Source organism: Megalobrama amblycephala, linkage group LG11, assembly GCF_018812025.1.
Source record: "Megalobrama amblycephala isolate DHTTF-2021 linkage group LG11, ASM1881202v1, whole genome shotgun sequence".
NCBI classification, from domain to species: Eukaryota; Metazoa; Chordata; class Actinopteri; order Cypriniformes; family Xenocyprididae; genus Megalobrama; species Megalobrama amblycephala.
In genome coordinates, this window is record NC_063054.1 from 12,400,618 (window position 1) to 12,424,556 (window position 23,939).

The 23,939-nt window shown below is 36.1% G+C and overlaps 1 protein-coding gene across 1 annotated transcript in view; it reads right to left on the reverse strand.

Annotated features, from left to right (window-relative positions):
• The window catches only part of nt5dc1 (5'-nucleotidase domain containing 1), an 82,111-nt gene that overhangs the window by 11,889 nt on the left and 46,283 nt on the right, over positions 1-23,939 (reverse strand). The window contains exons 7-9 of the mRNA XM_048206172.1: positions 7,246-7,420; positions 4,356-4,453; positions 3,372-3,493 (exon numbers count right to left, since the gene is read on the reverse strand). Of these exons, the coding sequence (XP_048062129.1) occupies positions 3,372-3,493; positions 4,356-4,453; positions 7,246-7,420 (395 nt within the window). The remainder of the gene's footprint in view (positions 1-3,371; positions 3,494-4,355; positions 4,454-7,245; positions 7,421-23,939) is intronic.

Below are 23,939 nucleotides of genomic sequence, written 5' to 3' on the forward strand. Positions count from 1 at the left end.
ATGCGAGTAAGTGCTAAATCCCCACTTTTACAAAGGTGCATTGTCGAGAACGACAGTAATTTAGCGTGATTTAAGGCAGCAGACTGCACGCAATCTATCATATGCATGCTGCTTGTGTGGATACAGTCATTTTTAACTGCAAATAATGAGGTAATTTGATTAAATGTACTGGATTTACGACATTTTGGCAGTTAGAAATACATGCTTGATTTTAATATTACTTTAAGGTAGAATTAAATTAACTACTCAGCATTTTGTTCGCGTACCCCCTTTTGTCACCTCACATACCCCCAGGGGTACGCGTACCCCAGTTTGGGAACCACTGTGTTAAGCATTTCTTAATGTAAAATATATGTATGTGTATATATGGTCCCAGTATAGGTCATAAACCCCGTCCTCTCCAAAGGTTTCTGCCATTTTACATAGCTTTTATCATGCTGATGTAAGTTCAAGTGCTCGTTTTTTTAAACAAGTTTGGTTTTAGTTAGTTATTTGATGCTATAAAAATGTGACATCATGATTGACAGCTATGATTGACAGCTTCTCTTTTTTCTAGATTTTCGGGAGGAGATTTGAGCTTTAACTTTAATTTCTATATTTCCATAACTGTTTATTTCACACTAACATAATGAGTTGTTCTGGAGTAATCTACTAAACTATTCTGCTGGAGTGTGGGTGGGGCCTTGATAGCGTGCGACTACACTTCATGCTCACTACTGTGCAGAATCGGGTCGCGAGTTCACTACTGCGCAGACTCAGGTCTCGAATCAGCACAAGATGTCAGCGCTATATTGGGACATCGGCGGCTTCACTTTTCTACAATGGAAGAGAGTGGAGGTGCATCGTCCATATTTTTTTTTAAAGTCTATGGTCCCGAACCATGACGTCCATTCCGTGACACATGCATGCAGTCAGACAACGAATAGTCGGTCACAGGCGATCCACACTCCAATCCAGAAGGCGGCACTCGCGGTAATGCAATGCTATTTGCTGCCACAACAGGAAAAAGCGCAGAAGAACAGATGATCTACGCACAGATATGTTTACATGGAATCTCTCAACCAGTGTTTCAATGGCAGAAAGACATCAATAAAACAGCTTGAGAATAATATCGCATGTAGCATTACATTTACCTCAGTCAAGTCATTTAGTGTACACAGTATGTTAGTTCACTTGAGAAATAAACTCTAGAGGGGAGTATTTCACTAAATATATGAATATATGAACTATATTAGCTTATATATTCATGTAAGTAATGTCTTAATTATTTAATATATGTTTAAATAAATTTGTCATGAAAACAAGATATGACAGTAACTGTGTAAATGATTTTATTTTAAAAATGAATTGGAATAGAAAAATAATTCAAAAATAACTTCACAATTAGATTTTGAAGTTAAACCTGCCTTATGTGCAATTTATGTTTTTTATTTACATTTTATTTTTTTTTTTATTATATATCATTATATCTAAAAATGAATAGCAACTGAATGCAATAGTTTGGGCTCTGTTGTTAATTGTAACCTTTAATACTACAGTAATGTGCAAGAAAAGGCTCTCTGTATATAGTTTTCTCCCACCTGTTGTATCAAACCGAACCCGATATATATATATATATCACACACTTTTTGTTACGTCCCGGTAGTTGTTTGTGCCTCTGTGTGTGTTTTCTCTCTCTCTTTCTCTCTCCCACCTCCTGTCAATTTCTTAGGCACGCCTACTCAGGACGGCTATTGGTTCAGGAAGCAGTCAATCATTATTAACCTGAATGACGTCATGATTTCCGCTGCCAATCCTGTCAGGCGCCAGAGTTGAAAAGAGTGACAGGACGAACGCGAGACAGCTTTGCTTCCCTGTTATTTTGTGCTTGTTTACTCTGCCCTTTTGTTAATTTTATGTTTACTGACATTCTTAATTTGTACAGTTTTGAGTTGTCATTTCGTTTTCTTTTGCCATTTGTTTTCTTATCATTTGTTATTTTGATTGTTTTGACGATCTTCTCTTCGCCCCATGGGAAAATGGACAGGTATGTCACGTGACGTACACGTTGCAACACCCAGTGACTTCAATGTATAGACACAACAGTTTAGAAGTGAGCGCCACTTTTGTATGTTTTTGTTTTGTTTAGAGAGGATAGGTAAGTTATGGCATGAAACACGCTGAAGACTTGCTTTTTTTGACACTGAAGACTAATAAAAAGAGTAATATTTGTGAAATCTGTTAAATATTTATTGGATGAATATGAGCATTTATTTGAAATAAAAAATTTTTGTTACATATATATATATATATATATATATATATATATATATATATATATATATATATATATATATAAATATCAGTTTAAACTTCAAATTTATCATTTTCTGAGCACAGTCATCTAAAGCACATGCACAGAAAGCTGGCTGACAGACGGCACGTCTCGTGAGTATTAAACTAACTTCTCTTTCACATTTTATTGTGCTTAAACTGCCAAATACACACAAGATTATGTCAAAAACACACAGAGTTCACATAAACACAGTTGGTTATGTCTCTGAACGTAAACAGCAGGGACAGAAATTGCATGTGTATATTAGATCTGTGGCGCATTCCCTTAAAAAACAAAACTAATCCACTGCGTCTTCGGCAGCTTCAGATGTCGGGGGTAAATGAAGAAGTTATGTTCATTCTTACATCCAACAACAAAACTCAATCGCTTACGAGACATTCTTGTCACTACAGCTGCTCCGGCATCGAGACAATGGTGGACTGTGTAAAACTCGCTCAGGGCGGGGTCTATGCTAATAAGGCAGTGTCCGTCAACAGACGTGGGCGGGGCATACTTAAAGGGGACCTATTACGCAAAATTCATATTTACATGGTGTTTCTGTACAAAGAATCTGCAAATGACTTGTTCTGCCAACACACATTTATGTTCAAACACCATGTAAATATGAATTTTGCGTAATAAGTCCCCTTTAAGTATTTGATAATTGGGTCATTATAGACCATTTCTTTATACTGTGAAGTGAACTGATAAAGAAGGCTACTCTAAAATAACTGCAGAAAGCGCTCCTGTGTGATCCCTTCTGTACAGGTGTGTTTGTATACCATTGTCTATAGGGAAAAGGGGTTGTACCAAGTGTCTCTTCTGACACACCTGAGAGCACATGAATAGCCATCTTTCAATCATTGTTTAAATCCTCTCAAAAACACCAAATGGGAAGAACACCCTGAAGGATTGCAAGCAGGCTTCAAAATGCAACCATAAAGCCTGCTTCCCCTACAAATACACACAAGCCTGTTTCTGTCATCCCTCTGGAACTCTGCATTACACAGGAGTGCTGACTTCTTACATTACATAAAAGTAAACAATCTTGTCCTACCTTGGGCTCTGATTTGTTGGTCATATTCTTCAGTAGTTCATGTAGATGAGGCCAGTTGCCCTGAGAATACCAACCAGGCTTTTCCAGAGATGGCAAGCCTTCACTATCTTCAACATCATCCACTAGTGAAACAGAGATTAGAAAGTGGGGCATATTTAAGATACATAATGAGGATAATAAACAATACTTCTATACAGTAACAGTTAATACACTTGGCCATTCATCCATGAAGGAGCCAGGGCTGGAAGTAAAGTATTTTATACTAATTGGAATTTGTGAAGGAACCTCTTTGCACAGGCCCTGCCATATCCAGCATGTATGGTTTTACAAATCGGAAAATGATACAAATATCTGCCATTTGTGCAAAAATATTTTAAGATGAATCCCATGTAAAGTTCTTTGCCTGAGGTAAATGAAAACATTGCTCTTCTTACTATAAAAATAACCACCTGCAAAAACTAATACTGCAAAAACTGTTACCTATGGTGTGTCATACATGTTTGTGAATTTTGGCATGTTATCAGAAAAGAACAGTTTATGTTTTGAATTCAGTTAAAAGGCTGGACCAGCATTCTTTAGGTTGGGATTTTCAGAGAGAGTTAAACTTGTAAACTTGTTAAACTAAGTATTATACTTTATGAAAAGCATGTTATGACTTGGGTTGAGAATGAAGAACAGCTTCTTATTCAGAACCAGCTCCGAAAAAAAAAAAAAAAAAAAAAAAAAACAGACACCAAATTATTTTCATATGGTTCGATTGTGTTTGTGCCTCTTGAACTGAGGAACAGAACAAAACACTCTGAACAGTGTTTCCTGCATCACTCCTGCAACTGCACAATGACAAAGGAAATTATGCTTTAGCAGAATTGTAAATTTGCAGTCTAAACTGACTAATTAATTATTCATCCAAAGATAACAAATAGAGAACATCTTTTTACTGCACTGTAGTTGATTTCAGAGTCACAGGAAATATCTGTTACTCACCCAGGGTTCTGAAAGGTCTTTGCTGTGGAACCAGAGAGAAGAATCCAGGCTTCAGAGCATTAGTGATAATGATGTCAAACAGCTCCTCAAAGTCCGTTCTGCAAAAATTAGAATGTATAAATTATCTGTAAGGTGATTTTTGTGTGTGTGTGTGTGTGTGTGTGTGTGTGTGTGTGTTTTGTGTGTGTGTGTGTGTGTGTGTGTGTGTGAATATGCTGGCAGGCTCTACTGTAGAAACAGGAACAGCAATAAGGAAACACAAATGTTATATAGTTAACTTTATCAAAAAATAAATAAGCTACCATCTTCTCGCTGTAGAATTTGAAAGCTATGATTCTCCATATTGACCAGAATCCTACACGAAATGCAAATTCATATATACAGCACAGCGTGAAGAGGAATGCTTAGCGCATCGGAGAAACTAAGCAAGCAGAGACAGAGAAATGTTTCTCACCGTGATCTCCTCAATATACAAATGAGTTTTTACTATATAGTATTTATTTTTTATTTTTTGTGCCTTGTTGCACCAGTAATACACAATTCAAACAAAATTGTTCACTAATCAGTTATTAATAATTGTGTGGATTATTTGCACTTACACCCACAGGAGAACTATATACAGTACAGTCCAAAAGTTTGGAACCACTAAGATTTTTAATGTTTTTAAAAGAAGTTTCGTCTGCTCACCAAGGCTACATTTATTTAATTAAAAATACAGTAAAAAACAGTAATATTGTGAAATATTATTACAATTTAAAATAACTGTTTTCTATTTGAATATATTTCACAAAGTAATTTATTCCTGTGATGGCAAAGCTGAATTTTCAGCATCATTACTCCAGTCTTCAGTGTCACATGATCCTTCAGAAATCATTCTAATATGCTGATCTGCTGCTCAAGAAACATTTAATGTGTACAATTGTACAAAATATTTGTGTACAATATTTTTTTTCAGGATTATTTGATGAATAGAAAGTTCAAAAGAACAGTGTTTATCTGTAACATTATAAATGTCTTTACTGTCTCTTTTGATTGATTTAATGCATCCTTGCTGAATAAAAGTATTCATTTCTTTAATTTCTTTTCAAAAAAATAAAAATAAAAATTCTTACTGACCCCAAACTTTTGAACGGTAGTGTATAATGCTACAGAAGCTTTGTATTTCAGATAAATGCTGTTCTTTTGAACTTTCTATTCATCAAGAAATCCTGAAAAAAAAGTACACAACTGTTTTCAACATTGAAAATAATCATAAATGTTTATTGAGCAGCAAATCAGCATATTAGAATGATTTCTGAAGGATCATGTGACACTGAAGACTGGAGTAACGATGCTGAAAATTCAGCTTTGCATCACAGGAATAAATTACTTTGTCAAATATATTTAAATAGTGCACAGTTATTTTAAATTGTAATAATATTTCACAATATTACTGTTTTTTACTGTATTTTTAATTAAATAAATGTAGCCTTGGTGAGCAGACGAAACTTCTTTTAAAAACATTAAAAATCTTAGTGGTTCCAAACTTTTGGACTGTACTGTATATTTAGGAATAAATATCCATAGAAAATGTATAGGTTTAGGTTTTGATTTGGGCACCTATGCACTCAATATTCTGTAGTGTTTTGTAGTATAAATTGAGTAGTGTTCATACCAAAAATTCCAAACAGAAAAAAGTACACTTTAAAAATCCGGATGATGCATTTATCCTTCATGCACTCAACTGCTGCATCTTTAATTACATAGCGGAGGGGGAGGGGCTAACAAACTTCGAACTGTGAATTACAAAATAACCTTATAAAATTCATACACTACACAGTTGAGTACATTGTGTACAGTATGTTATTTGGGACACAGCTTGTAAGATTTTTGCATACATGTGGTTTCAGCTGATCCTACGTTTTTTTTAAAATTTAGAATCAATTTTAGTATGAAAGTAATTGATGAATCATGATCGCATGTTCGCATATATCATGCACAAATTTGTTCGTGTTCACAGACTTAATTAGACTTCTGAGGCCTTGTCCACACAAATACATTTTTGTTTGAAAACACACATTTTTCTCTCCGTTTTGCCCATTCCGTCCACAGTGTTTTTGTCAACGAAGACAGCTTTTTGAAAATGCTCTCTGAACTGGATAAATTTGAAAACAGATTTTCACACTGTACTGTGTACTGTGAAAATGGAAGAATTCGAAAACAATGACGCATGTTTAGCCATGTGACACATACTGTACCCATAATATCTATGATTATATTGCCATTGTTTTGTCCGCTATTTACTTTCATAGTGTTGCTAAGGATACTGTAAATGTTCCTTTGTAGGACCTATACATTAACAGCAAAAATGACAAAAAATTTACTCGCATTTGCTGTCCTGCAGCAAAAGATGATGACAATTGCATTTTAGACCATACAATTTTGAGTGCGACCTGGACGCAACAGTGAGTGGTGGGATATTTTGCTAATAAAATGATCGTGACAGAAGAATAGCATGAGAACTTTATTATGTCTGCTCTCTCTGTATGATCTTGTGAACTTATATTAAATTTTTTATGCATGCACAGTAACGTGATTTAAGCATTTTCGGATGTTTCAGTTCAGATGAGCAACTTCTGGAAAAAGATTTGGAAAGAAAATGCCATTTTCAAATGTATCCAGATTAATGTAGTCGTAGCCTGAAATGAATGTGTCAGTAATGTGAGCAAAAACCTAGAAGCTTTTGTCCTGCCATTAGTTCTAAATAACACTTTAAATTCAAAAGGTTTAATTATTTTACATTGTAAATAACTCAATGTTATCTTGATTAAAATTAGTTTTCTTATATCCTTATCAATATTCTATTGTTAGGTTATTTCTTTTGTGTATGGTTTATACATGTAAAACTCACCCCAGTATGTGCTCACACACTAGTCGACAGTAGTCAGAGTGTGAGCTTGTGATGAGCAGTAGGACTTTACCGCTATTTTTCATGCTCCTCAACCATCTCTTGACCGCATCCGAGCAGGGCTGCAGGTAACGGCCAGGACAACGTTTCACACTGGGGAAATACGTCCCTGTGTCCTCTAAACATGCAATAAAAAACATCAATCATTGTCATTTCTTAGTAAGGTAAAACATTTTATATATAAACATTCACGGTTTCAAACATGGGGTCGTTTTAAAAATGTATTAATTTATTTATTTTTTTGAGAGAATATTTTATGGATTAAATAACACTAAACACTAACACAAAACCAAAAAAAAAGAGCATCAATATAATTTAAAAACACTAATATCAAATTAGCCATAATGAAGACAAATAAATAAACAAGTTATTTATACACTGCCTGGCAAAAAAAAAAAAAAGATCGCAGTTTGGATTTAAATAAGCAAATACTTAATAGTCTCTCATTATTGCAGTGTATAATGTTTCTGGCATGCTATATATTTGGCAAAAATTGTTTTAACCCTAACTGATGCAGTGTGTAGCTATTTGTTTCTTAAACAACCATGTCGGAAGACATTTCTCATGGCCATATTCCAGGATGACAATGCCAAGATTCACATATACATATAACTTGCTTTTGAAAGAATTCTCTTATGATAACCAAGGCTGAATTTATTTGATCAAAAATACAATAGAAATAGTAATATACAACAAACAGTACAGTAAAAATAGTAAATATTATTAAAATTTTTAATAACTACTTTTCTATCATAACACATTTTAAAATTTGATTTATTTCTGTAATCAAAGCTGAACTTTCAGCATCATTACTCCAGTCTTCAGTGTCACATGATCCTTCAGAAATCATTCTAATATGTTGATTTGTTGCTCAAAAAACATTTCTGATTATTATCATTATTTAAAAAAATGTTTTTGTGGATTTTTTCCCCAGGATTCTTTGATGAATAGAAAGTTCAAAAGAACAGCGTTTATTTCAAATAGAAATTTTTGTAACAATGTAAAAGTCTTAAAGGGTTAGTTCACCCAAAAATGAAAATTCTGTCATTAATTAATCACCCTCACGTTGTTCCAAATTCTACGCTGTTTAGGGTTCAGTGCTTCCAGGTTTCTATGTCAGAACGCCAAGTCATTATTAGACAGCTCCTGCGTCAGCATCACACGCATGCTTTCGTGCTGCCCACGTGAACAGTGTCGACCAATACTGAGCCGACATTCTGACATAGAACCTGGAAGCGCTGAATGTAAATAGCTTAGGAAAATGACACAGAAGAGAAGAAATTATTGAATAAAATCGTTATTTTTGTTTTGTTTTTGCGCACAAAAAGTATTCTCATCACTTCATAACATTAAGGTTGAACCACTGCAGTCACATGGACAATTTTAAAAATGTCTTTAGTACCTTTTTTGGACCTTGAAAGTTGTAGTTAAATTGTATTCTAAGGAGGAGTTGGAGAGCTCTCGGATTTCATCAAAAAAATATCTTAATTTGTGTTCCGAAGATGAACGAAGGTCTTATGGGTTTGGAATGACATGAGGGTGAGTAATTAATGACAGAATTTGGGAGAACTAACCCTTTAATTATCACTTGTAATCAGTGCACTCATGCTGAATAAAAATATTAATTTCTTACAAATAATAAAATCTCTTGTTTTAAGGTGTCAATATTACAGTGTAATTATACATATAAGTACTGAGTAATAATAATTAACTGCGTGTACTTACTATAGGTTTAGGGTTAATTACATGCAATTATGCGTAATTTATAGTTATTTTTAGAAACAATGACACTGTAAAATAAATATTTCCAAAAAAACTTTTTAATGGCAGTGTATGTTCACTTTACAGTAGACAATTTATATGTCTTGATTCGAATGCTTACATCAGTGAGCATCAGATCTCATTATAGCAATTCCATTTAAATCATGCATCAAGGTTCCTCAGCTGTTCTTAATAATTATGTTCCAACTGTTTTTTTTAATTTACTTGCCAATCTAATTATCACACGCACTTTCCATTTGGTGTGTTGATTTTGAACCCCCAACTGCCAGCGCATCTTTTTTGTTATTTATATCTGATTTTTATTTCTTATCCTAGCTTTCTATCTGACCTACCTAGCCCCATATGGTTTAGATCAAACAGACACACACCCCTCATGATTCCAAAACTTTTCCACAGCCCGCATCTCTCGCACAAAAACATGCCCACACAGCCTGCCAGATCGCAGACTTGAGCATCACACTGGATCGCGTTCAGCCCTCAACATAAGCCATACACACAAATATATCACTGAAACGCTCATAATAAACATTCAAATTTAACACGTCAAATGCTTCACTATGACACTGAAAACTGCTGCATGAGGCAGTCTGATACTATCAGAATTTAGAAACCAAACAAACCCAAGTTTCTTGAGAACTAAAACTAAGACGAATGGAAAAACAGAGCCACTGGAGTGTGTAGATTGGCGAGTTGTTAGTGAAAGAGTAAAAGTATCAGTATACACAGGGTGGCCAGCTTACTAAAACAGGAAGTGGACTGTGTTTGCCTGGAGTGAAGGAATGCGCTCCATATGTGAAAAGTACCGTGTCTTCATTTCATGAACAGCAGAAAAGGAGACTTAGGAAAACAGGCATATTCACCAGTCTTCAGTTTATGTTGGCAAAAACAGCCGCACCACGTACACACAGCCACGTCTCCAAGCCCTTGAATCATCTCACACATTCACACACAGTGACGTCTCTCAACCTACAACACAGATAAACTCTGGCTTCTGCTGGATAGCACAATATATGCTTTTACACTAGTGGTCTCTTCCAAAAGCACAATTTTTAGATGCATAAATGTTTGTTTGCTTATATTTGCAGGTCCGTAAGAGCACACATGCATGTCTTGTGCATTTTGGAGTGTGCTGAATAACAGTCTTATCAGAGTACTTCTATTGCACTAAGTTCTATTGTATAAGACTTCCATTTAAACTGACTTCCATCAGGCTGAATATATGTACAAAATAAAAGGTTCACACATTATCACACAAGGCATCACACAATGGAGTCATCCAACTTAGAATTACTATTGCTGTGCTGCCCCCATGTGGGAAACATCCCGAATTAGTCCCACAATGATTTAGCTTAAACATGTCATGACATTTTTAGCACAAGTATATGAAAAAGTGTCTATTGAGAAATTATTATTATTATTATTATTTTTATCAATGTATTGTTAAATAATAATAAAAAAAGCATTTGTCTATGGTTACAGGAGTTGCCAAGGACCCCAAATATAGCTAGATACTGAAGATAGAAAAATAATTTTAAAAGCTTTAAAGGTTTTATTGGACAGTCAGAGAGAGAGAGAGACCGACCGACAGACAGACAGAAACTGTCAGATAGCATTATAATTCACATATCACACCTGGAATGGAAAAAGTATCACATTAATAGAAAAAGTGTCATTACACTGTATTCAGCACAAACTAGGCTACAATAATATGTGAGGAACATGTATGTACATGTTTGTGTTTTTGAAGGAATAACATTTATGCGTGGTTATTGAAAACTTAAGTCACTGAAATAAAGCCAAAAAATATATATTAAATCTTTGTTCACAAGACTTCTGGGTATTTGAGGTTGTAGACTAGAGTTTTTGCTTCAAAATGAGGTAAAAATGATGCTGCCTGCTTGTTCATATAAAACAATTGAGAGATTTAAATTTTCTAAAACATCTTTGGTCAAGAAACACAGTATGCGTGGAGGCATGAATCCTCATGTATAATGGGTGATTCTCACCTGAGAAGACAAAAGAATCACATAATAATGACCTGAAATGACTTGCATATTAATGAGGCCTTTCAGTCAGGTAGGCTGTGAAAAAACCCTCTGTGATCATGATTCATATCTCATCATGGTGTAAATCAAACATACAGAAAAAACAGCAATACTGTGAAATATTATTACAATTTAAAATAATGGTATTCTATTATATTCTTTAAAATATAATGTATTTCTGTGATGCAAAGTGTCTGAACAATTATGTTACCTCTATGGCATTTCATATAGGCTTTTAGCTTAAAAGCATGCACATTTGGAGAAATATTGATGGATTCTCATATGTTTGTCAATTTTCTATACAGAAGAGTAATATTTATTCAGGATTTATTGTCATTACTCTAAGCGCTGGATACTGTTTTCAATTCATACTTGCAGCCGGAGGGCGCTCTGTACACCTTTAGTCCACAAATGCCTGAGCACTAAAGAAGAATAGGCAATCCAGGAACTAACCGAACTAACAGAGGACAGAGATCGCCAACTATGGCTATTCAAAACACTTTTCAAGACAATAAATACACGATTGAGACGATGAATGCATGTATTGACTGTATTGAGAATTAAGAATTTGCGTCTGAATAGCGCTCCCTCCGTGGGCGTGGCCGCATTAGCGGATAATGAGCTGAATCACGGATTTCTGACATGGCTCTCTTTTCATACAGATTACATAAACACAGAATGTTTGTTTTCGATTTGACTTACATGATTTAAAACCTGACATTTCAACATTTTTTTAGACATAAGTCTAATTTTTTTGTGATTAGTATTCACTAAGTTACAGTTCATTTTCTGAGAACCATCAGATTGGACTTCCTTCAGAGGGAGACGAGAGATCATGCATCATGTTAGTTTTCTTTATTTTACAAAAAGCACAACATTTTGTTTTTACTCTGAGTGTACACAAATAAAAGAAGATATTCCACAGATTAAAATGGTGTATAGCTCTTAATTGTATGAGCAACATTGACGGAGTATTTTGAGTCTCTTTCACACTGGTTAGAAAAAAAACGCGGTGGTCACGCCGACGTGACCGCAGACCCGAGGGAGTTAAGAACACACCACTAATAGAAAAGTTTAAATAGCAGAACTTTGTCAAACATGCCATATCAGCTAACTCAGCAAACATATAAAACATACAGTATCAGCTATATATTTTCATGTATAAGGACACGTTTATATTGTGTGGTTTTGCCATTTGTCATTGTACTAACAGAACAAATTATTAAAATATTATCTGAAAGATAATACTTTGTTGTATTAAAGTGCCCCTATTATGCCATTTTAAAGGTTCCTAATTTTGTTTTGGAGGTCTCTTACAACAGGTTTACATGCATCAAGGTCAGAAACACTTTTATTTTCTCATAATATACACTGCACATCACCTCAATTCTCAAAGACTTGAAAACGACTCGTCAGAAGATTCAATCTCTCTAAATCCCTCCTTTCTGCAAGCCTGCTCTGTCAGATGGCCCAGTCTGTTGTGATTGGTCTACCCCTTACACTGTATGTCGGAAAACAAAACACCCATTACCATAACTGAATTTTAACTCCAGAGGCTTGTATCAGTGATTGTACATACTGTAAAGACAGTAACGATGATGTCGATTTTACCATATCAATTCAGAGGCGATGATGAATCATTGCAAGTTATTCAACCCAAATTGCATTAACTCTTTTAATGTATGAATTATTTACCAGCAAGCTAAAAGTTGCCATTTTTAATCATTTTTTAATCAAAACTTTCATGGCCCCCAGAATATTTTGTTGCATGAATATCTGAACAGAGTATATCAAAAGAAAGAACAGAGTCTCTGCTTAAAAAAAAAAGTTATTTTAGATACATGCACTCTTTTTTTTATCAACACTTGAATATGGCTAAGTTTTATAAAAAAGCAAAAAAAACTAAATAAAAGACTTCTGAGACTTTGTCCAGATCGGATTCATAATGATGATCAAAACATAGATGGAGTAGAACGCTTCCATCAACACTTCACTTTACTTCCCCAAACATTCACAGTCCTGTACCCTACCTACGTTGACATTTCATTCAGTAACGTTAGGCAGTATTGATTTATATGCTGTTTAATATTTGATGATCACGTTATTTTACATGTGCATAAGCAATGCTTCTGTCGATTGATTCTGCTGCTGCTTCACCTGTGTTTTGATCCGGAGATTCTGTAATCTTTCAGAAGATGTGTAATAGCACCCCCTATCATATAACAGTGAAAATATGGATTGCCGGAAAATTCCATTCAATGGTAGGGAAAGAGTTAATTGCTGCAACCGTAATTCGCATACTGTCTGAGCAGTTACTATATTTGAATTTACTTTGCGACTGCTTTTAAAATAGTATGTTCTATATGTATGAATATGGGTAGTATAAATGAGATTTGGATGTACATCTGCCATGTTGTTACTGTCACGTGACCTATCAGCCTCTCCCGTGGCCTTACGGGGTAGTAAAGTATTCATCGAATGCACACTTCAGAATCTCGCCAAAAATAGTAGATCATCTGGGGACTTTTCGCCTAACGTTTTTCGAAAACAATGTATTCGGACATACTACTCTTTTGCTGTACTGTATTTTGCATACTTTATAGTAGGGAAGTGTTAATTTTTTTGGATACAGTGAATCACTACATGCATTGTCTATAAGGGAGAGGCAATGATGCTGCCCAGAACTGGAATCATGGCATAGAAAAATCATTAATAATTTGTGATGTTCAGAGTAGCGTCTTTTGGCCCAACATACAATGTGATATTGGGCCCTATTTTAACAATCTAAGCACATGGTTTAAAGAGCATGGCGCACAGGGGCACTGCTAAGGGGGGGAAGTTAGGACGATTCTGTGGAACCACACACTTTTGGGGCCCCTAAGAGATCGGTTTTATTAGTGGTAACTGTCAGTGCTTCTCACGCACAGGCACTTCTCACATATTGCTGGTACTCTGAACGCCCACACCGAAATGCTGAATCATCAGACTATTAATGAATTGTATACATTGCACGTTTCGGAGCTTTTATAAGCTGTATGAACTGAACGGATCAATTGTCTGCGCAATATGCCTGTCTGTAACTGAAGCCCAATTGTTTCATTTTGCATGAGTGGCGTGCAAATCACTGTAAGCGCATTCACCAGCGTGCTCCAAAAGTGTTAAGATTTGCATGAGAACACTATGGATAAAGTCAAACATGATCTAAAACAGCCATTAAAATGACTGATGAAAAAAGGGGAAAACATCATCCTGCAAGCTTTCTAAACTCATGATGACTACATTTACTAGAATTTATCACATTCTATTGTATTTATTGTGGCAAATTTTGACTAGTTGTATAATTTATAATAGATAATCTGTTAAGGGAATATAGTTTTCACTAAAGATTTATATTACAGCTGTGGCATATTGTAGCTATAGTTTCTTACTGTGTTGCTATTTTTCATAACAAACACTATAAAAAGAAAGAAATAAAAAATTGTCTTACCTGTAAATTATATCCTTATTGTAACAAATGCTATAGTTAACAATTACAAGAACTATATTACTTTTAAGGCAGAGTACAAGTTAAAAAGAGCTTTAAAACAAAGCCCTTCTTGAATTTTTTGACAAAACAATTAGTTTTGTTTAAGAATGTATGAATATGAATATTTGATTACTGTATTGTATTTTTCTATTACATTTTCTTTTGCATAATAAATCATCTGCTAGTGCTAGCTATAGCCATGATAGGTCTCTGACTAAATACTGATACCTAGTGGTCAAAAGCAATAGCAAAAGTAATAGGTCATTATTATTAAATTACAGACAAAGATTTTGGATAGCTAGGTTGACTTGTATGTTTGGTGCGGAATGGGTGCAGTAGGGGCCCCAATCTCATATTCTTTCAAAGGGCCCAAAATGGCTGGCGGCGCCCCTGACTAGGGTGTGTCCGAATCCTCTTTTGCTATTTTAAGCTGGGAAAATGGTCCAAACGCGTTGTCCCTATTCTCTTAATGAGTAATGGGTGTGTTTTGGGCGTAATGTGCAATAAACCAATCAGTCTCATCTCCCATTCCCTTTTAAAGGGTTAGTTCACCCAAAAATGAAAATTCTGTCATTTATTACTCACCCTCATGCCGTTCCACACCCGTAAGACCTTCGTTAATCTTCAGAAAACAAATTAAGATACAAAACACTTTCAAAACACTGCTTCAGGAAGATTCGGAGCACAAATTAATCAGTGTATCAAATCATGATTCAGATTGCGTGTCAAACTGCCAACGGCTGACATCACATGACTTTGGTGCTCCGAACAGCAGATTCGATACACTGATTCATTTGTGCTCCGATGCTTCCTGAAGCAGTGTTTTGAAATCGGCCATCACTAAATAAGTCGTTATTTTGTTTTTTTGGTGCACCAAAAATATTCTTGTCGCTTTATAATATTAATATTGAACCACTGTACTGACATGAACCGATTTAAATATGTTTTTAGTACTTTTATGGATCTTGAGAGAGGAAGTGTCATTGCTCCCTATGTTTACAAATCCCTACATAACAAAGCTCCTGTTTATTTATCTGAACTCCTTCACTCCTATACTCCACTCAGAAGCCTCCGTTCTTGTGATCAGGCTTTGCTGGCCGTTCCACGCGCCAGACTGAAGCGCAGAGGCGAGCGTGCATTTGCGGTGGCAGGGCCACGACTCTGGAATACCCTGCCTTTAGAGATTAGGCTTGCCCCTTCCTTGTCTATTTTTAAGTCCTTGCTAAAAACTTTTTTATTTTCCTTAGTGTACTGATTACCGTGACATGTGAAACTTTTAAATAGGTGGTTTTATATTTTCTTCTGGTTTATTTTATGTATGTGTGATATTCTTGCTCTTCTGTAAAGCACTTTGGTCAGCCTGGGGGCTGTTGGAAATGTGCTATACAAATAAAATTGAACTTGAACTATGGAGGCCTCACGGAGCCATCAGATTTAAACTAAAATATCTTAATTTGTGTTCCGAAGATTAACGAAGGTCTTACAGGTGTGGAACGGCATGAGGGCGAGTAATAAATGACAGAATTTTCATTTTTGGGTGAACTAACCCTTTAAAGCCAGTTGCACTCGCGCCATGGCGGATTCACTATTTACATGGCGGAATTTGCAAGCGGAAAAACTGAATGCTTCTCTAGTGAGAAAATGGATCTGCTTGTGCGTGAGGTTAAAGGGCGTGAACAGACCATCTACAGGAAAAGCCAGATTCCACCAAAGCATTTTTATCTTTTATGCACACAATCATAATATTTTACATTGTATTCCTTTTATTTTTAATTTTTGGCATATTTGTGTTCTGCTGCGCGTCCCTGTGTGTGTAATAAGCAGAGTGTACATGTGTTGTGCATCCGCATATAGGCGCATATTACTGATACATTCTTTGAATAAGAAATAAAAAACAAATATTGCAGTCTATTTCAGTTGCCTCAAAATAGTAACGCGCCAACAATGCACCTGAACACACCTCGTTTTCAGACCAGCACGCCCATGGGTGAACAAATGGGTGCAAATGCATTTGCTATTTAAATAACGTGGTGCAGGACGTGAAAAATGATAACTGCGTCAGGCTGAGACTAGTAAAAAATGCGCCTGCCGCCGCATTGCGCCAGGTGTATGATAGGGCCCATTATATTGTTATGTTAATAAACATAAAATAAATAAATAAACAAGCAAACAAATATGGTGCAAATGTCCTACGAAACACATTCAAGACAGATTTAAATACAATCACTCAAACCACTTCAGGTGTAAATGCATCTGGTTGAAGCCACAAATGTAAATTTTACTCCTCCCCAAATGGTTAAAAAAAAATAAACATGTGAGAGTGTGTTATATCAGCTCAGAGTAGGCAGATATGACAGCACTACTGCCACAGATATGGCCCGCCGCGGATGAGTAGCTGAGAATCTCTTCAAACAAACAGACATGCAAACTGCTGTGAATGAAACTGAAAGTTTGCCGTTGCATCCTGAAGCTCAAAACACAATCATCTTCATTAAATGTAGTGACACTAACATTATCTCACCTGTGCTGATGCCATTTTCTCTCCTACTACAGTCTTTGATCTTATTCTTATCTTATCATATACTTTAATTAGTATTGTTTATTAGAATAGTAATATTTGTTGCTTTCGTTGACGTGACTTCCTGCTTCGCTACTTCGCTACTGTTTGGACGCTCTTGCTTACAGCTCCGCGCTTTGCTCTATTACTTTTATATTTGATCTCCTAATTTTAACTACAGCAAATCAGCACAGTGCTCAAACGACAAACCTTGGCACCAACAAACTTTTTAACTGGAAGAATTGCTACAAAAAGGGGAATTTTTATCCAACCAGCCTCCCACTGACGGCAGCCATCAGCTTATATTCCGGAGAAGGGAAAATACAGCTGCCTAAAGGATTAGAAATAATATGCCTGCTCTGGTTGAAGAATCTACCTGCTGCACAAACTGCCACAGACTTCTACAAAGGATTGCAGTTCTTGAAACAAAGTTACTTGTGGGACTACCAAACCAGACGGAACACACAACAGTGCTTCATCATGGACGTCCTCAGCACACAGTCGGTGAGTCCCATGAATTCTAATGCCCCTAAACAGACCATTCTGAGTGCCGAAACTGATCAACATACAAATCGATGGCACAAACAGGGAGCGAGACCCAAAGGCACTCGAGAGATCAGATTGTCACGAGTATCACATATCGCAGTAGCATCCTCTACCCCAAATACTAGCTCCCTACCACCGCCAATACATCTGGAGTGTTAAAACAGATTTGAAGTGTTAATGAATGTGGGTGAGGAATCTCCAGACATGATGAATGTGGGTGAGGAATCCCCAAACATGATCGGACACAGATCAAATCAGCCAGCAGCTAACACCGATGCTAATTGCCGCTCAAGTTCGAGCAGACAGCGGCACTTAGCTCATAGAGCAGCCGAGCCCAGGACTCTGATAGTGGGTGACTCTATTATCAGAAACATTAGCAGCAGGGATACAACTACATGCTGCCTTCCACAAGCAACAGTTTCTGATGTAAACAGGGAACTTAAGAGCATTCTGATGAAATATAAGACTGCAAATCGACTAATCATCCATGTGGGGAAGAATGATATTCGGAAGGAGCAGTCAGAACTCCTTAAAAGGGATTTCAATGAACTTTTTGAAATGCTTAGAAGACTAAAAGTTCAGTCGTTCATCAGTGGACCACTCCCGGCAAGAGGAACAAATAGATTTACACGGTTGCTTGGGCTTAACTCATCTCAAATATATAGCGTTGGAATTTATATTTGTTATATTTATATTTGTATAAAGATCAGATTCATCATTGTTTTGCTGAGACACATTTATGTGGCCAAGCAGAAATGGAACAGTTTTAACAAATCAGATAGCTATCCGATCAGTAAAAATGCATGAAGTGACCTGTTGGCCCTTAATTAGCTGAAATTGCTGAGTTGTTTTTTTTTTCCCTTGTGAATTTAACAAATAAATTGCACATTTATATTTATTAATTCAAGTTATATGTAATTATTATATTTTAATAATAATATTAATTCATTAATTAATATATGTAGACAGCCAGTTATTATTGCAAAAAATAAAAAAATAAAAACTAGGCTTATTTTTAAGCTACCTCTAATAAAACATTCAGCCTAGCAATAAGATAAACACTACAATATTTAGATACTGTGCAATTATTTTTCTTCTGAATTAGTTCCCTTTGCATCTCAGAGAAAACACCTCTGGATCTCCAAAGAGAAGTATTCAAATAAACACAACTGGGTTTGTGTGGCCTAGTGTTAAAAACATTGTAGGTTCAAATCACCAAGAGCAAGACAATTAAAAGTTTTCTGCAGAGGGACTGTCCATGTCATAATGTAAACAAATTAGTAAATTAGTATTCAGTTACTGGTGAACAAACAAGCAAAAAAGACCCCTGCCAAATACAAAAACAAGAATTATCCTGGAGCCCACTAGAGGGCCTCAGAAAACTGCAAAAGGGGGCTGCAGAATGACTTAAAGTAAATAATGACATATTAAAATAAGTCTAAGCTAATCTTAATTAAATGATAAAAACACTCAAAATCAAGATTTAATTTTCTCTATTAAATGCCTATTGTTTTAAAATGAAGACCATACAGACTTGAAATTGTCTGGAATCACAAAATGATTCCATGAGAAGCTTTGAATTAAAAAGATTGAGAATCACTGTTTTAAGCAATGAACAGTAGAGAGTGCTATTGTTTGATCACTCCTAAAACCTACCAGCTGATAGACACCACTGTATGGTTATTATCTGCACATTTGCACAAATAGTTCACACAAGATATAGCTAAACACTACCCAAAGCAAGTCGAACAACAATTTAACAATATGCCTATAGCGGAGAAGGGAGGCGTTATAGAGGATGAATACTTCTGCTCTTGCTTTTGTGACTGCATTTCCTCCATACACACAGACAAACGCAAAGGTCCTCCGTGACAGCAGAGGCGTGACATCCTCCGGGTGGAACGGTGATCTTATCCAGCTTGCTGGAAGCAGCACGCGTTCCCTGATACATGGAATAACAAACAAAAATAACAACGCTTTGTAGTTTTGACGACTGAGCGTAATCAGCGACCACCCGCATTCACAACGATTCCGATCAGAGCACGCATTCAGGGCTTTGAAGGGTCATGTAACATTTTCTGTGATTTTTAACTGAGATGCACATCACAGAATACAAATGCTAACAGTTCTTCATTTTAATTGTTGGGAAAAAAAAAAATTGTTTTTCATGATATTTCCATCTTCCGAGTATAAAAACTTCATTGTGTCCATGTCACATGTCCATGGCCTTTTCTTACACCTATAGTCCATTGATGACAAGTCATCAGTGTTTCATAATTGAGACTGTGTGCTTATCCTACAACAGCTATTTACAAAAGCATGTGTTGCTTTCCTATAACAGACGCAAAAAACTGTGGTATCATGCACAGTACAGAAAGTGAGATACAAAATCATGGATCAAAAATGAGTGCTTGTTTTTACTTTGTAAGAGATTCTGTGCACAGTGAGTGAAACCAGAACCAGTCTTTAGAGCTTCTGGTTATAACCAATCAAATGGCTTATAGTAGAGGTCGGCAACTGATGGCACATGGGCCTGCGGAAGGGTAATCGTTGGAGCGTGAGCAAAAGCAAGAGAGGTGTATGTACTTCATTTAGATAAAGTACATCGTACCTGCATACAGATTTACATTTTGAGGTAATCATTCCGCATAGTAACACAGCATGTTTTATTAGGAGCTATTATGCTGTGAGAATTAAACTATGCAAGTCAATGAAAGTGCACAGCTCTGACATTTGCACGACCGCTGCGCATCACAAGCTACTGTGTGGTTATGGCAGAGTGATTAACTAGGAAACTTAAAAATGGCACTTCATGGGGAAAAGGCTGCTGCCCTCTGGTTTATTGTTATGAACTGCAAAAAAATTCAAAAAAGTATTAAAAAGTGCAACAACGCATTCACTTTTTTCAGGTGAGTGCGTTCATGTAGATGTTTTCATGTCTCAATGTGAATAAATCTAGATTTAAATTCAAAGAGACATGATAGTCTATGCATGACCTGATGTATTGTATTGTATTTATTATTTATAAAGCACATTTCAATACAACCAAAGTTGTCCAAAGTGCTGTACATTAGAAATTGGGAAAATACAAGACACAATTAATATAAGCATACAAAACATAAAACACATACACACCTAGGGATCAATCACCCGATAAGTTAAAAGCCATATTAAATAGATGAGCTTTTAACAAAGATTTAAATTTAGAAATTGTCTGAGCAGATCTAATAGACAGAGGCAGTGAGTTCCATAACTTCGGAGCAGCTACTGAGAATGCCCGATCTCCTCTCAGTTTTAGTTTAGATCTGGGGACCACTAAAAGAAGCTGGTCAGAAGATCTCAGGGGCCTAAGAGAAGAATAGCAGCTCACTGCGGTCTCAAAATACTTTGGTGCCAGCCCATTCAAAGATTTAAAAACAAATAATAAAAGTTCGTGAGGAATTCTTATAAAAACGAGGATACATACGTTTCATATTAGACCTACAGTATGTAAGCATTTGGAGTGCTAAACCTTCTCATTTAGGGTGCGTTCACACTTGGCATGTTTGGTTTGATTAAAACGAACCCTGGTGCGATTGTTCGGCTAGTGCGGTTCATTTGAGCATGTGTGAACGCTGCCATCCGAACCCTGGTGCGCACCAAACAAGCGGACCGAGACCGCTGAAAAGATGGGTCTCGGTCCGCTGCTTCCAAACGAACTCTGGTGCGGTTCGAATGACATATGAACGCAACACGGACCAAAGACATGTAACTGAACCAAAAACAGGAAGATGAGACCCTAAAAAGGACAGAATCCTCACGCATATCGGTTTTTCTCATCATAGTCGCGAATTTGCCCATCATCAGATGTGCGTCTCCTCACAGCAGATCGTTTGTGTGTGTGACGGATGGATTCCCGCCGCTGTTTTGACTCCTTTACACATTTTATAAGCACTTCACGAATTCCCAGCTGGCCAAAATACCATCATATGCAGGCTACGTACACACAACAAGCGCATTTACCTCAGCACACAGCATTGTTTTGGATGTTCCGTCTCAAAATAGGCAATACGTCATAAAATCCGACCAATCAGGCTGTGACCATATCCCTATGCCTTTAGGTTCGGTGATAAAATTGCCAATCTGAACGCTAATCGGACCAGGACTAAATTTTTTTTTTTTCCTTTTTGGTCCTGACCAAACGAACCGAACTAAAGTGTGAACGCACCCTTAATGTACAGTTGCAAGACAAAGTATGTGAACCACTTGCAGAATCTGTGAAAAAGTGAATAATTTTAACAAAATAAAGGAGATAATACAAAATGCATGTTATTTTTTTATTTAGTACTCTCCTGAGTAAGATATTTTACATAAAAGATATTTACATATAATCCACAAGACAAAAAAAAAGCTGAATTTATTAAAATAACCCCATTCATAAGTATGTGAACCACTGATTCTTAATACTGTGTGTGGTTACCTGGATGATCTATGACTGTTTCTTTGTTTTGTGATGGTTCTTCATGAGTCTCTTGTTTGTTCTGAACAGTTAAACTGAGCTCTGTTCTTCAGAAAAATTCTCCAGGTCCTGCAGATTCTTCCGTTTTCCACCATCTTTTGCATATTTGAACCCTTTACAACAGTGACTGAATGATTTTGAGATCCGTCTTTTCACACTGAGGACAATTGAGGGACTCAAACACAACTATTAAAAAAGGTTCAAACATTCACTGCTCCAGAAGAAAACATGATGCATTGAGAGTCAGGGGGTGAAAACTTTTGAACAGGATGAAGATGTCCAAATTTTTCTTATTTTGTTTAAATATACATGTTTTTCATTTAGTACTGCCCTTCAGAAGCAACAGAAGATACTTTCATGTTTCCTGGAAGACAAAATAAATACAATTTACCTTGATCTTCAAATTCCAAATGTTTTCACCCTCCATCTATTAATGCATCATGTTTCCTTCTGGAGCATCAGTGAATGTTTGAACCTTTTTTAATAGTTGTGTTTGAGTACCTCAAATGTGCTCAGTGTGAAAAGACGGATCTCAAATTCATTCAGTCACTGCTATAAAGGGTTCAAATATGCAAAAGATGGTGGAAAACTGACCTGGATAATTTTTCTGAAGAACAGAGCTCAGTTTAATGGTCAGAACAAACAAGAGACTCATGAAGAACCATCACAAAACAAACAAACAGTCGTAGATCATCCAGGTAACCACACACAGTATTAAGAATCAGTGGTTCACATACTTATGAATGGGGTTATTTTAATAAATTCAGCTATTTTTTTGTCTTGTGGATTATATGTAAACATCTTTTATGTAAAATATCTTAGGACAGTACTAAATAAAAAATAACAAGCATTTTGTATTATCTCCTTTATTTTATTAAAGGTCCCGTTCTTCGTGATCCCATGTTTTAAACTTGTTTTAAAAATGTTGTTGTTAGAGTATAAATAAAATCTGTACAATTTTAAAGCTCAAAGTTCAATGCCAAGCGAGATATTTTAGTTAACAGAAGTCGCCTGCATCGAACGGCCAGTTTGGACTACATCCCTCTACTTCCTTCTTTAATGACGTCACTAAAACAGTTTTTTGACTAACCTCCGCCCACAGGAATACACAAGAGTTGCGTTTGTAGAGTGTGTTTGTCGCCATGTCGTCGAAACGCTGTTATTTTCATCCCGCAGTCCAATCACCGGGTCTGATTCCGGCTCAAATTGATAGGGTAAAATTAAAGACATGTTTACAATAACACTGAGCGCATGCATCTCCACGTTATGGTAAGAGGCGTGACCTTTCCGGGCAAGGTTCGCTAAGCTGCTGTCGAATCACAACACAGGAACCGCTGGCACAATCAGAACACGTTACGTACAGTTGTGGCCAGAATTATTAGCCCCCTTCATAAATATGATCAAAGATGAGTCTAAAAATAAATCTGCATTGTTTATCCTTTTGATCTTTAATTCATAAAATTAGCAAAAATCTAACCTTTCATTGAAGGAAAATAATTGAAAGTGGGGGGAAAATAACATTAAGAAATAAATGTTTTTCTCCAAAACACGTTGTCCACAATTATTAGCACCCCTAGAATTTTTTATGAGTAAAATATCTCTGAAGTATATTCCCATTCATATTTAAATTGTTTTAGCTCACCGGGGTGATCATGAACATGAAATTGTCCAGCCATGACTTCC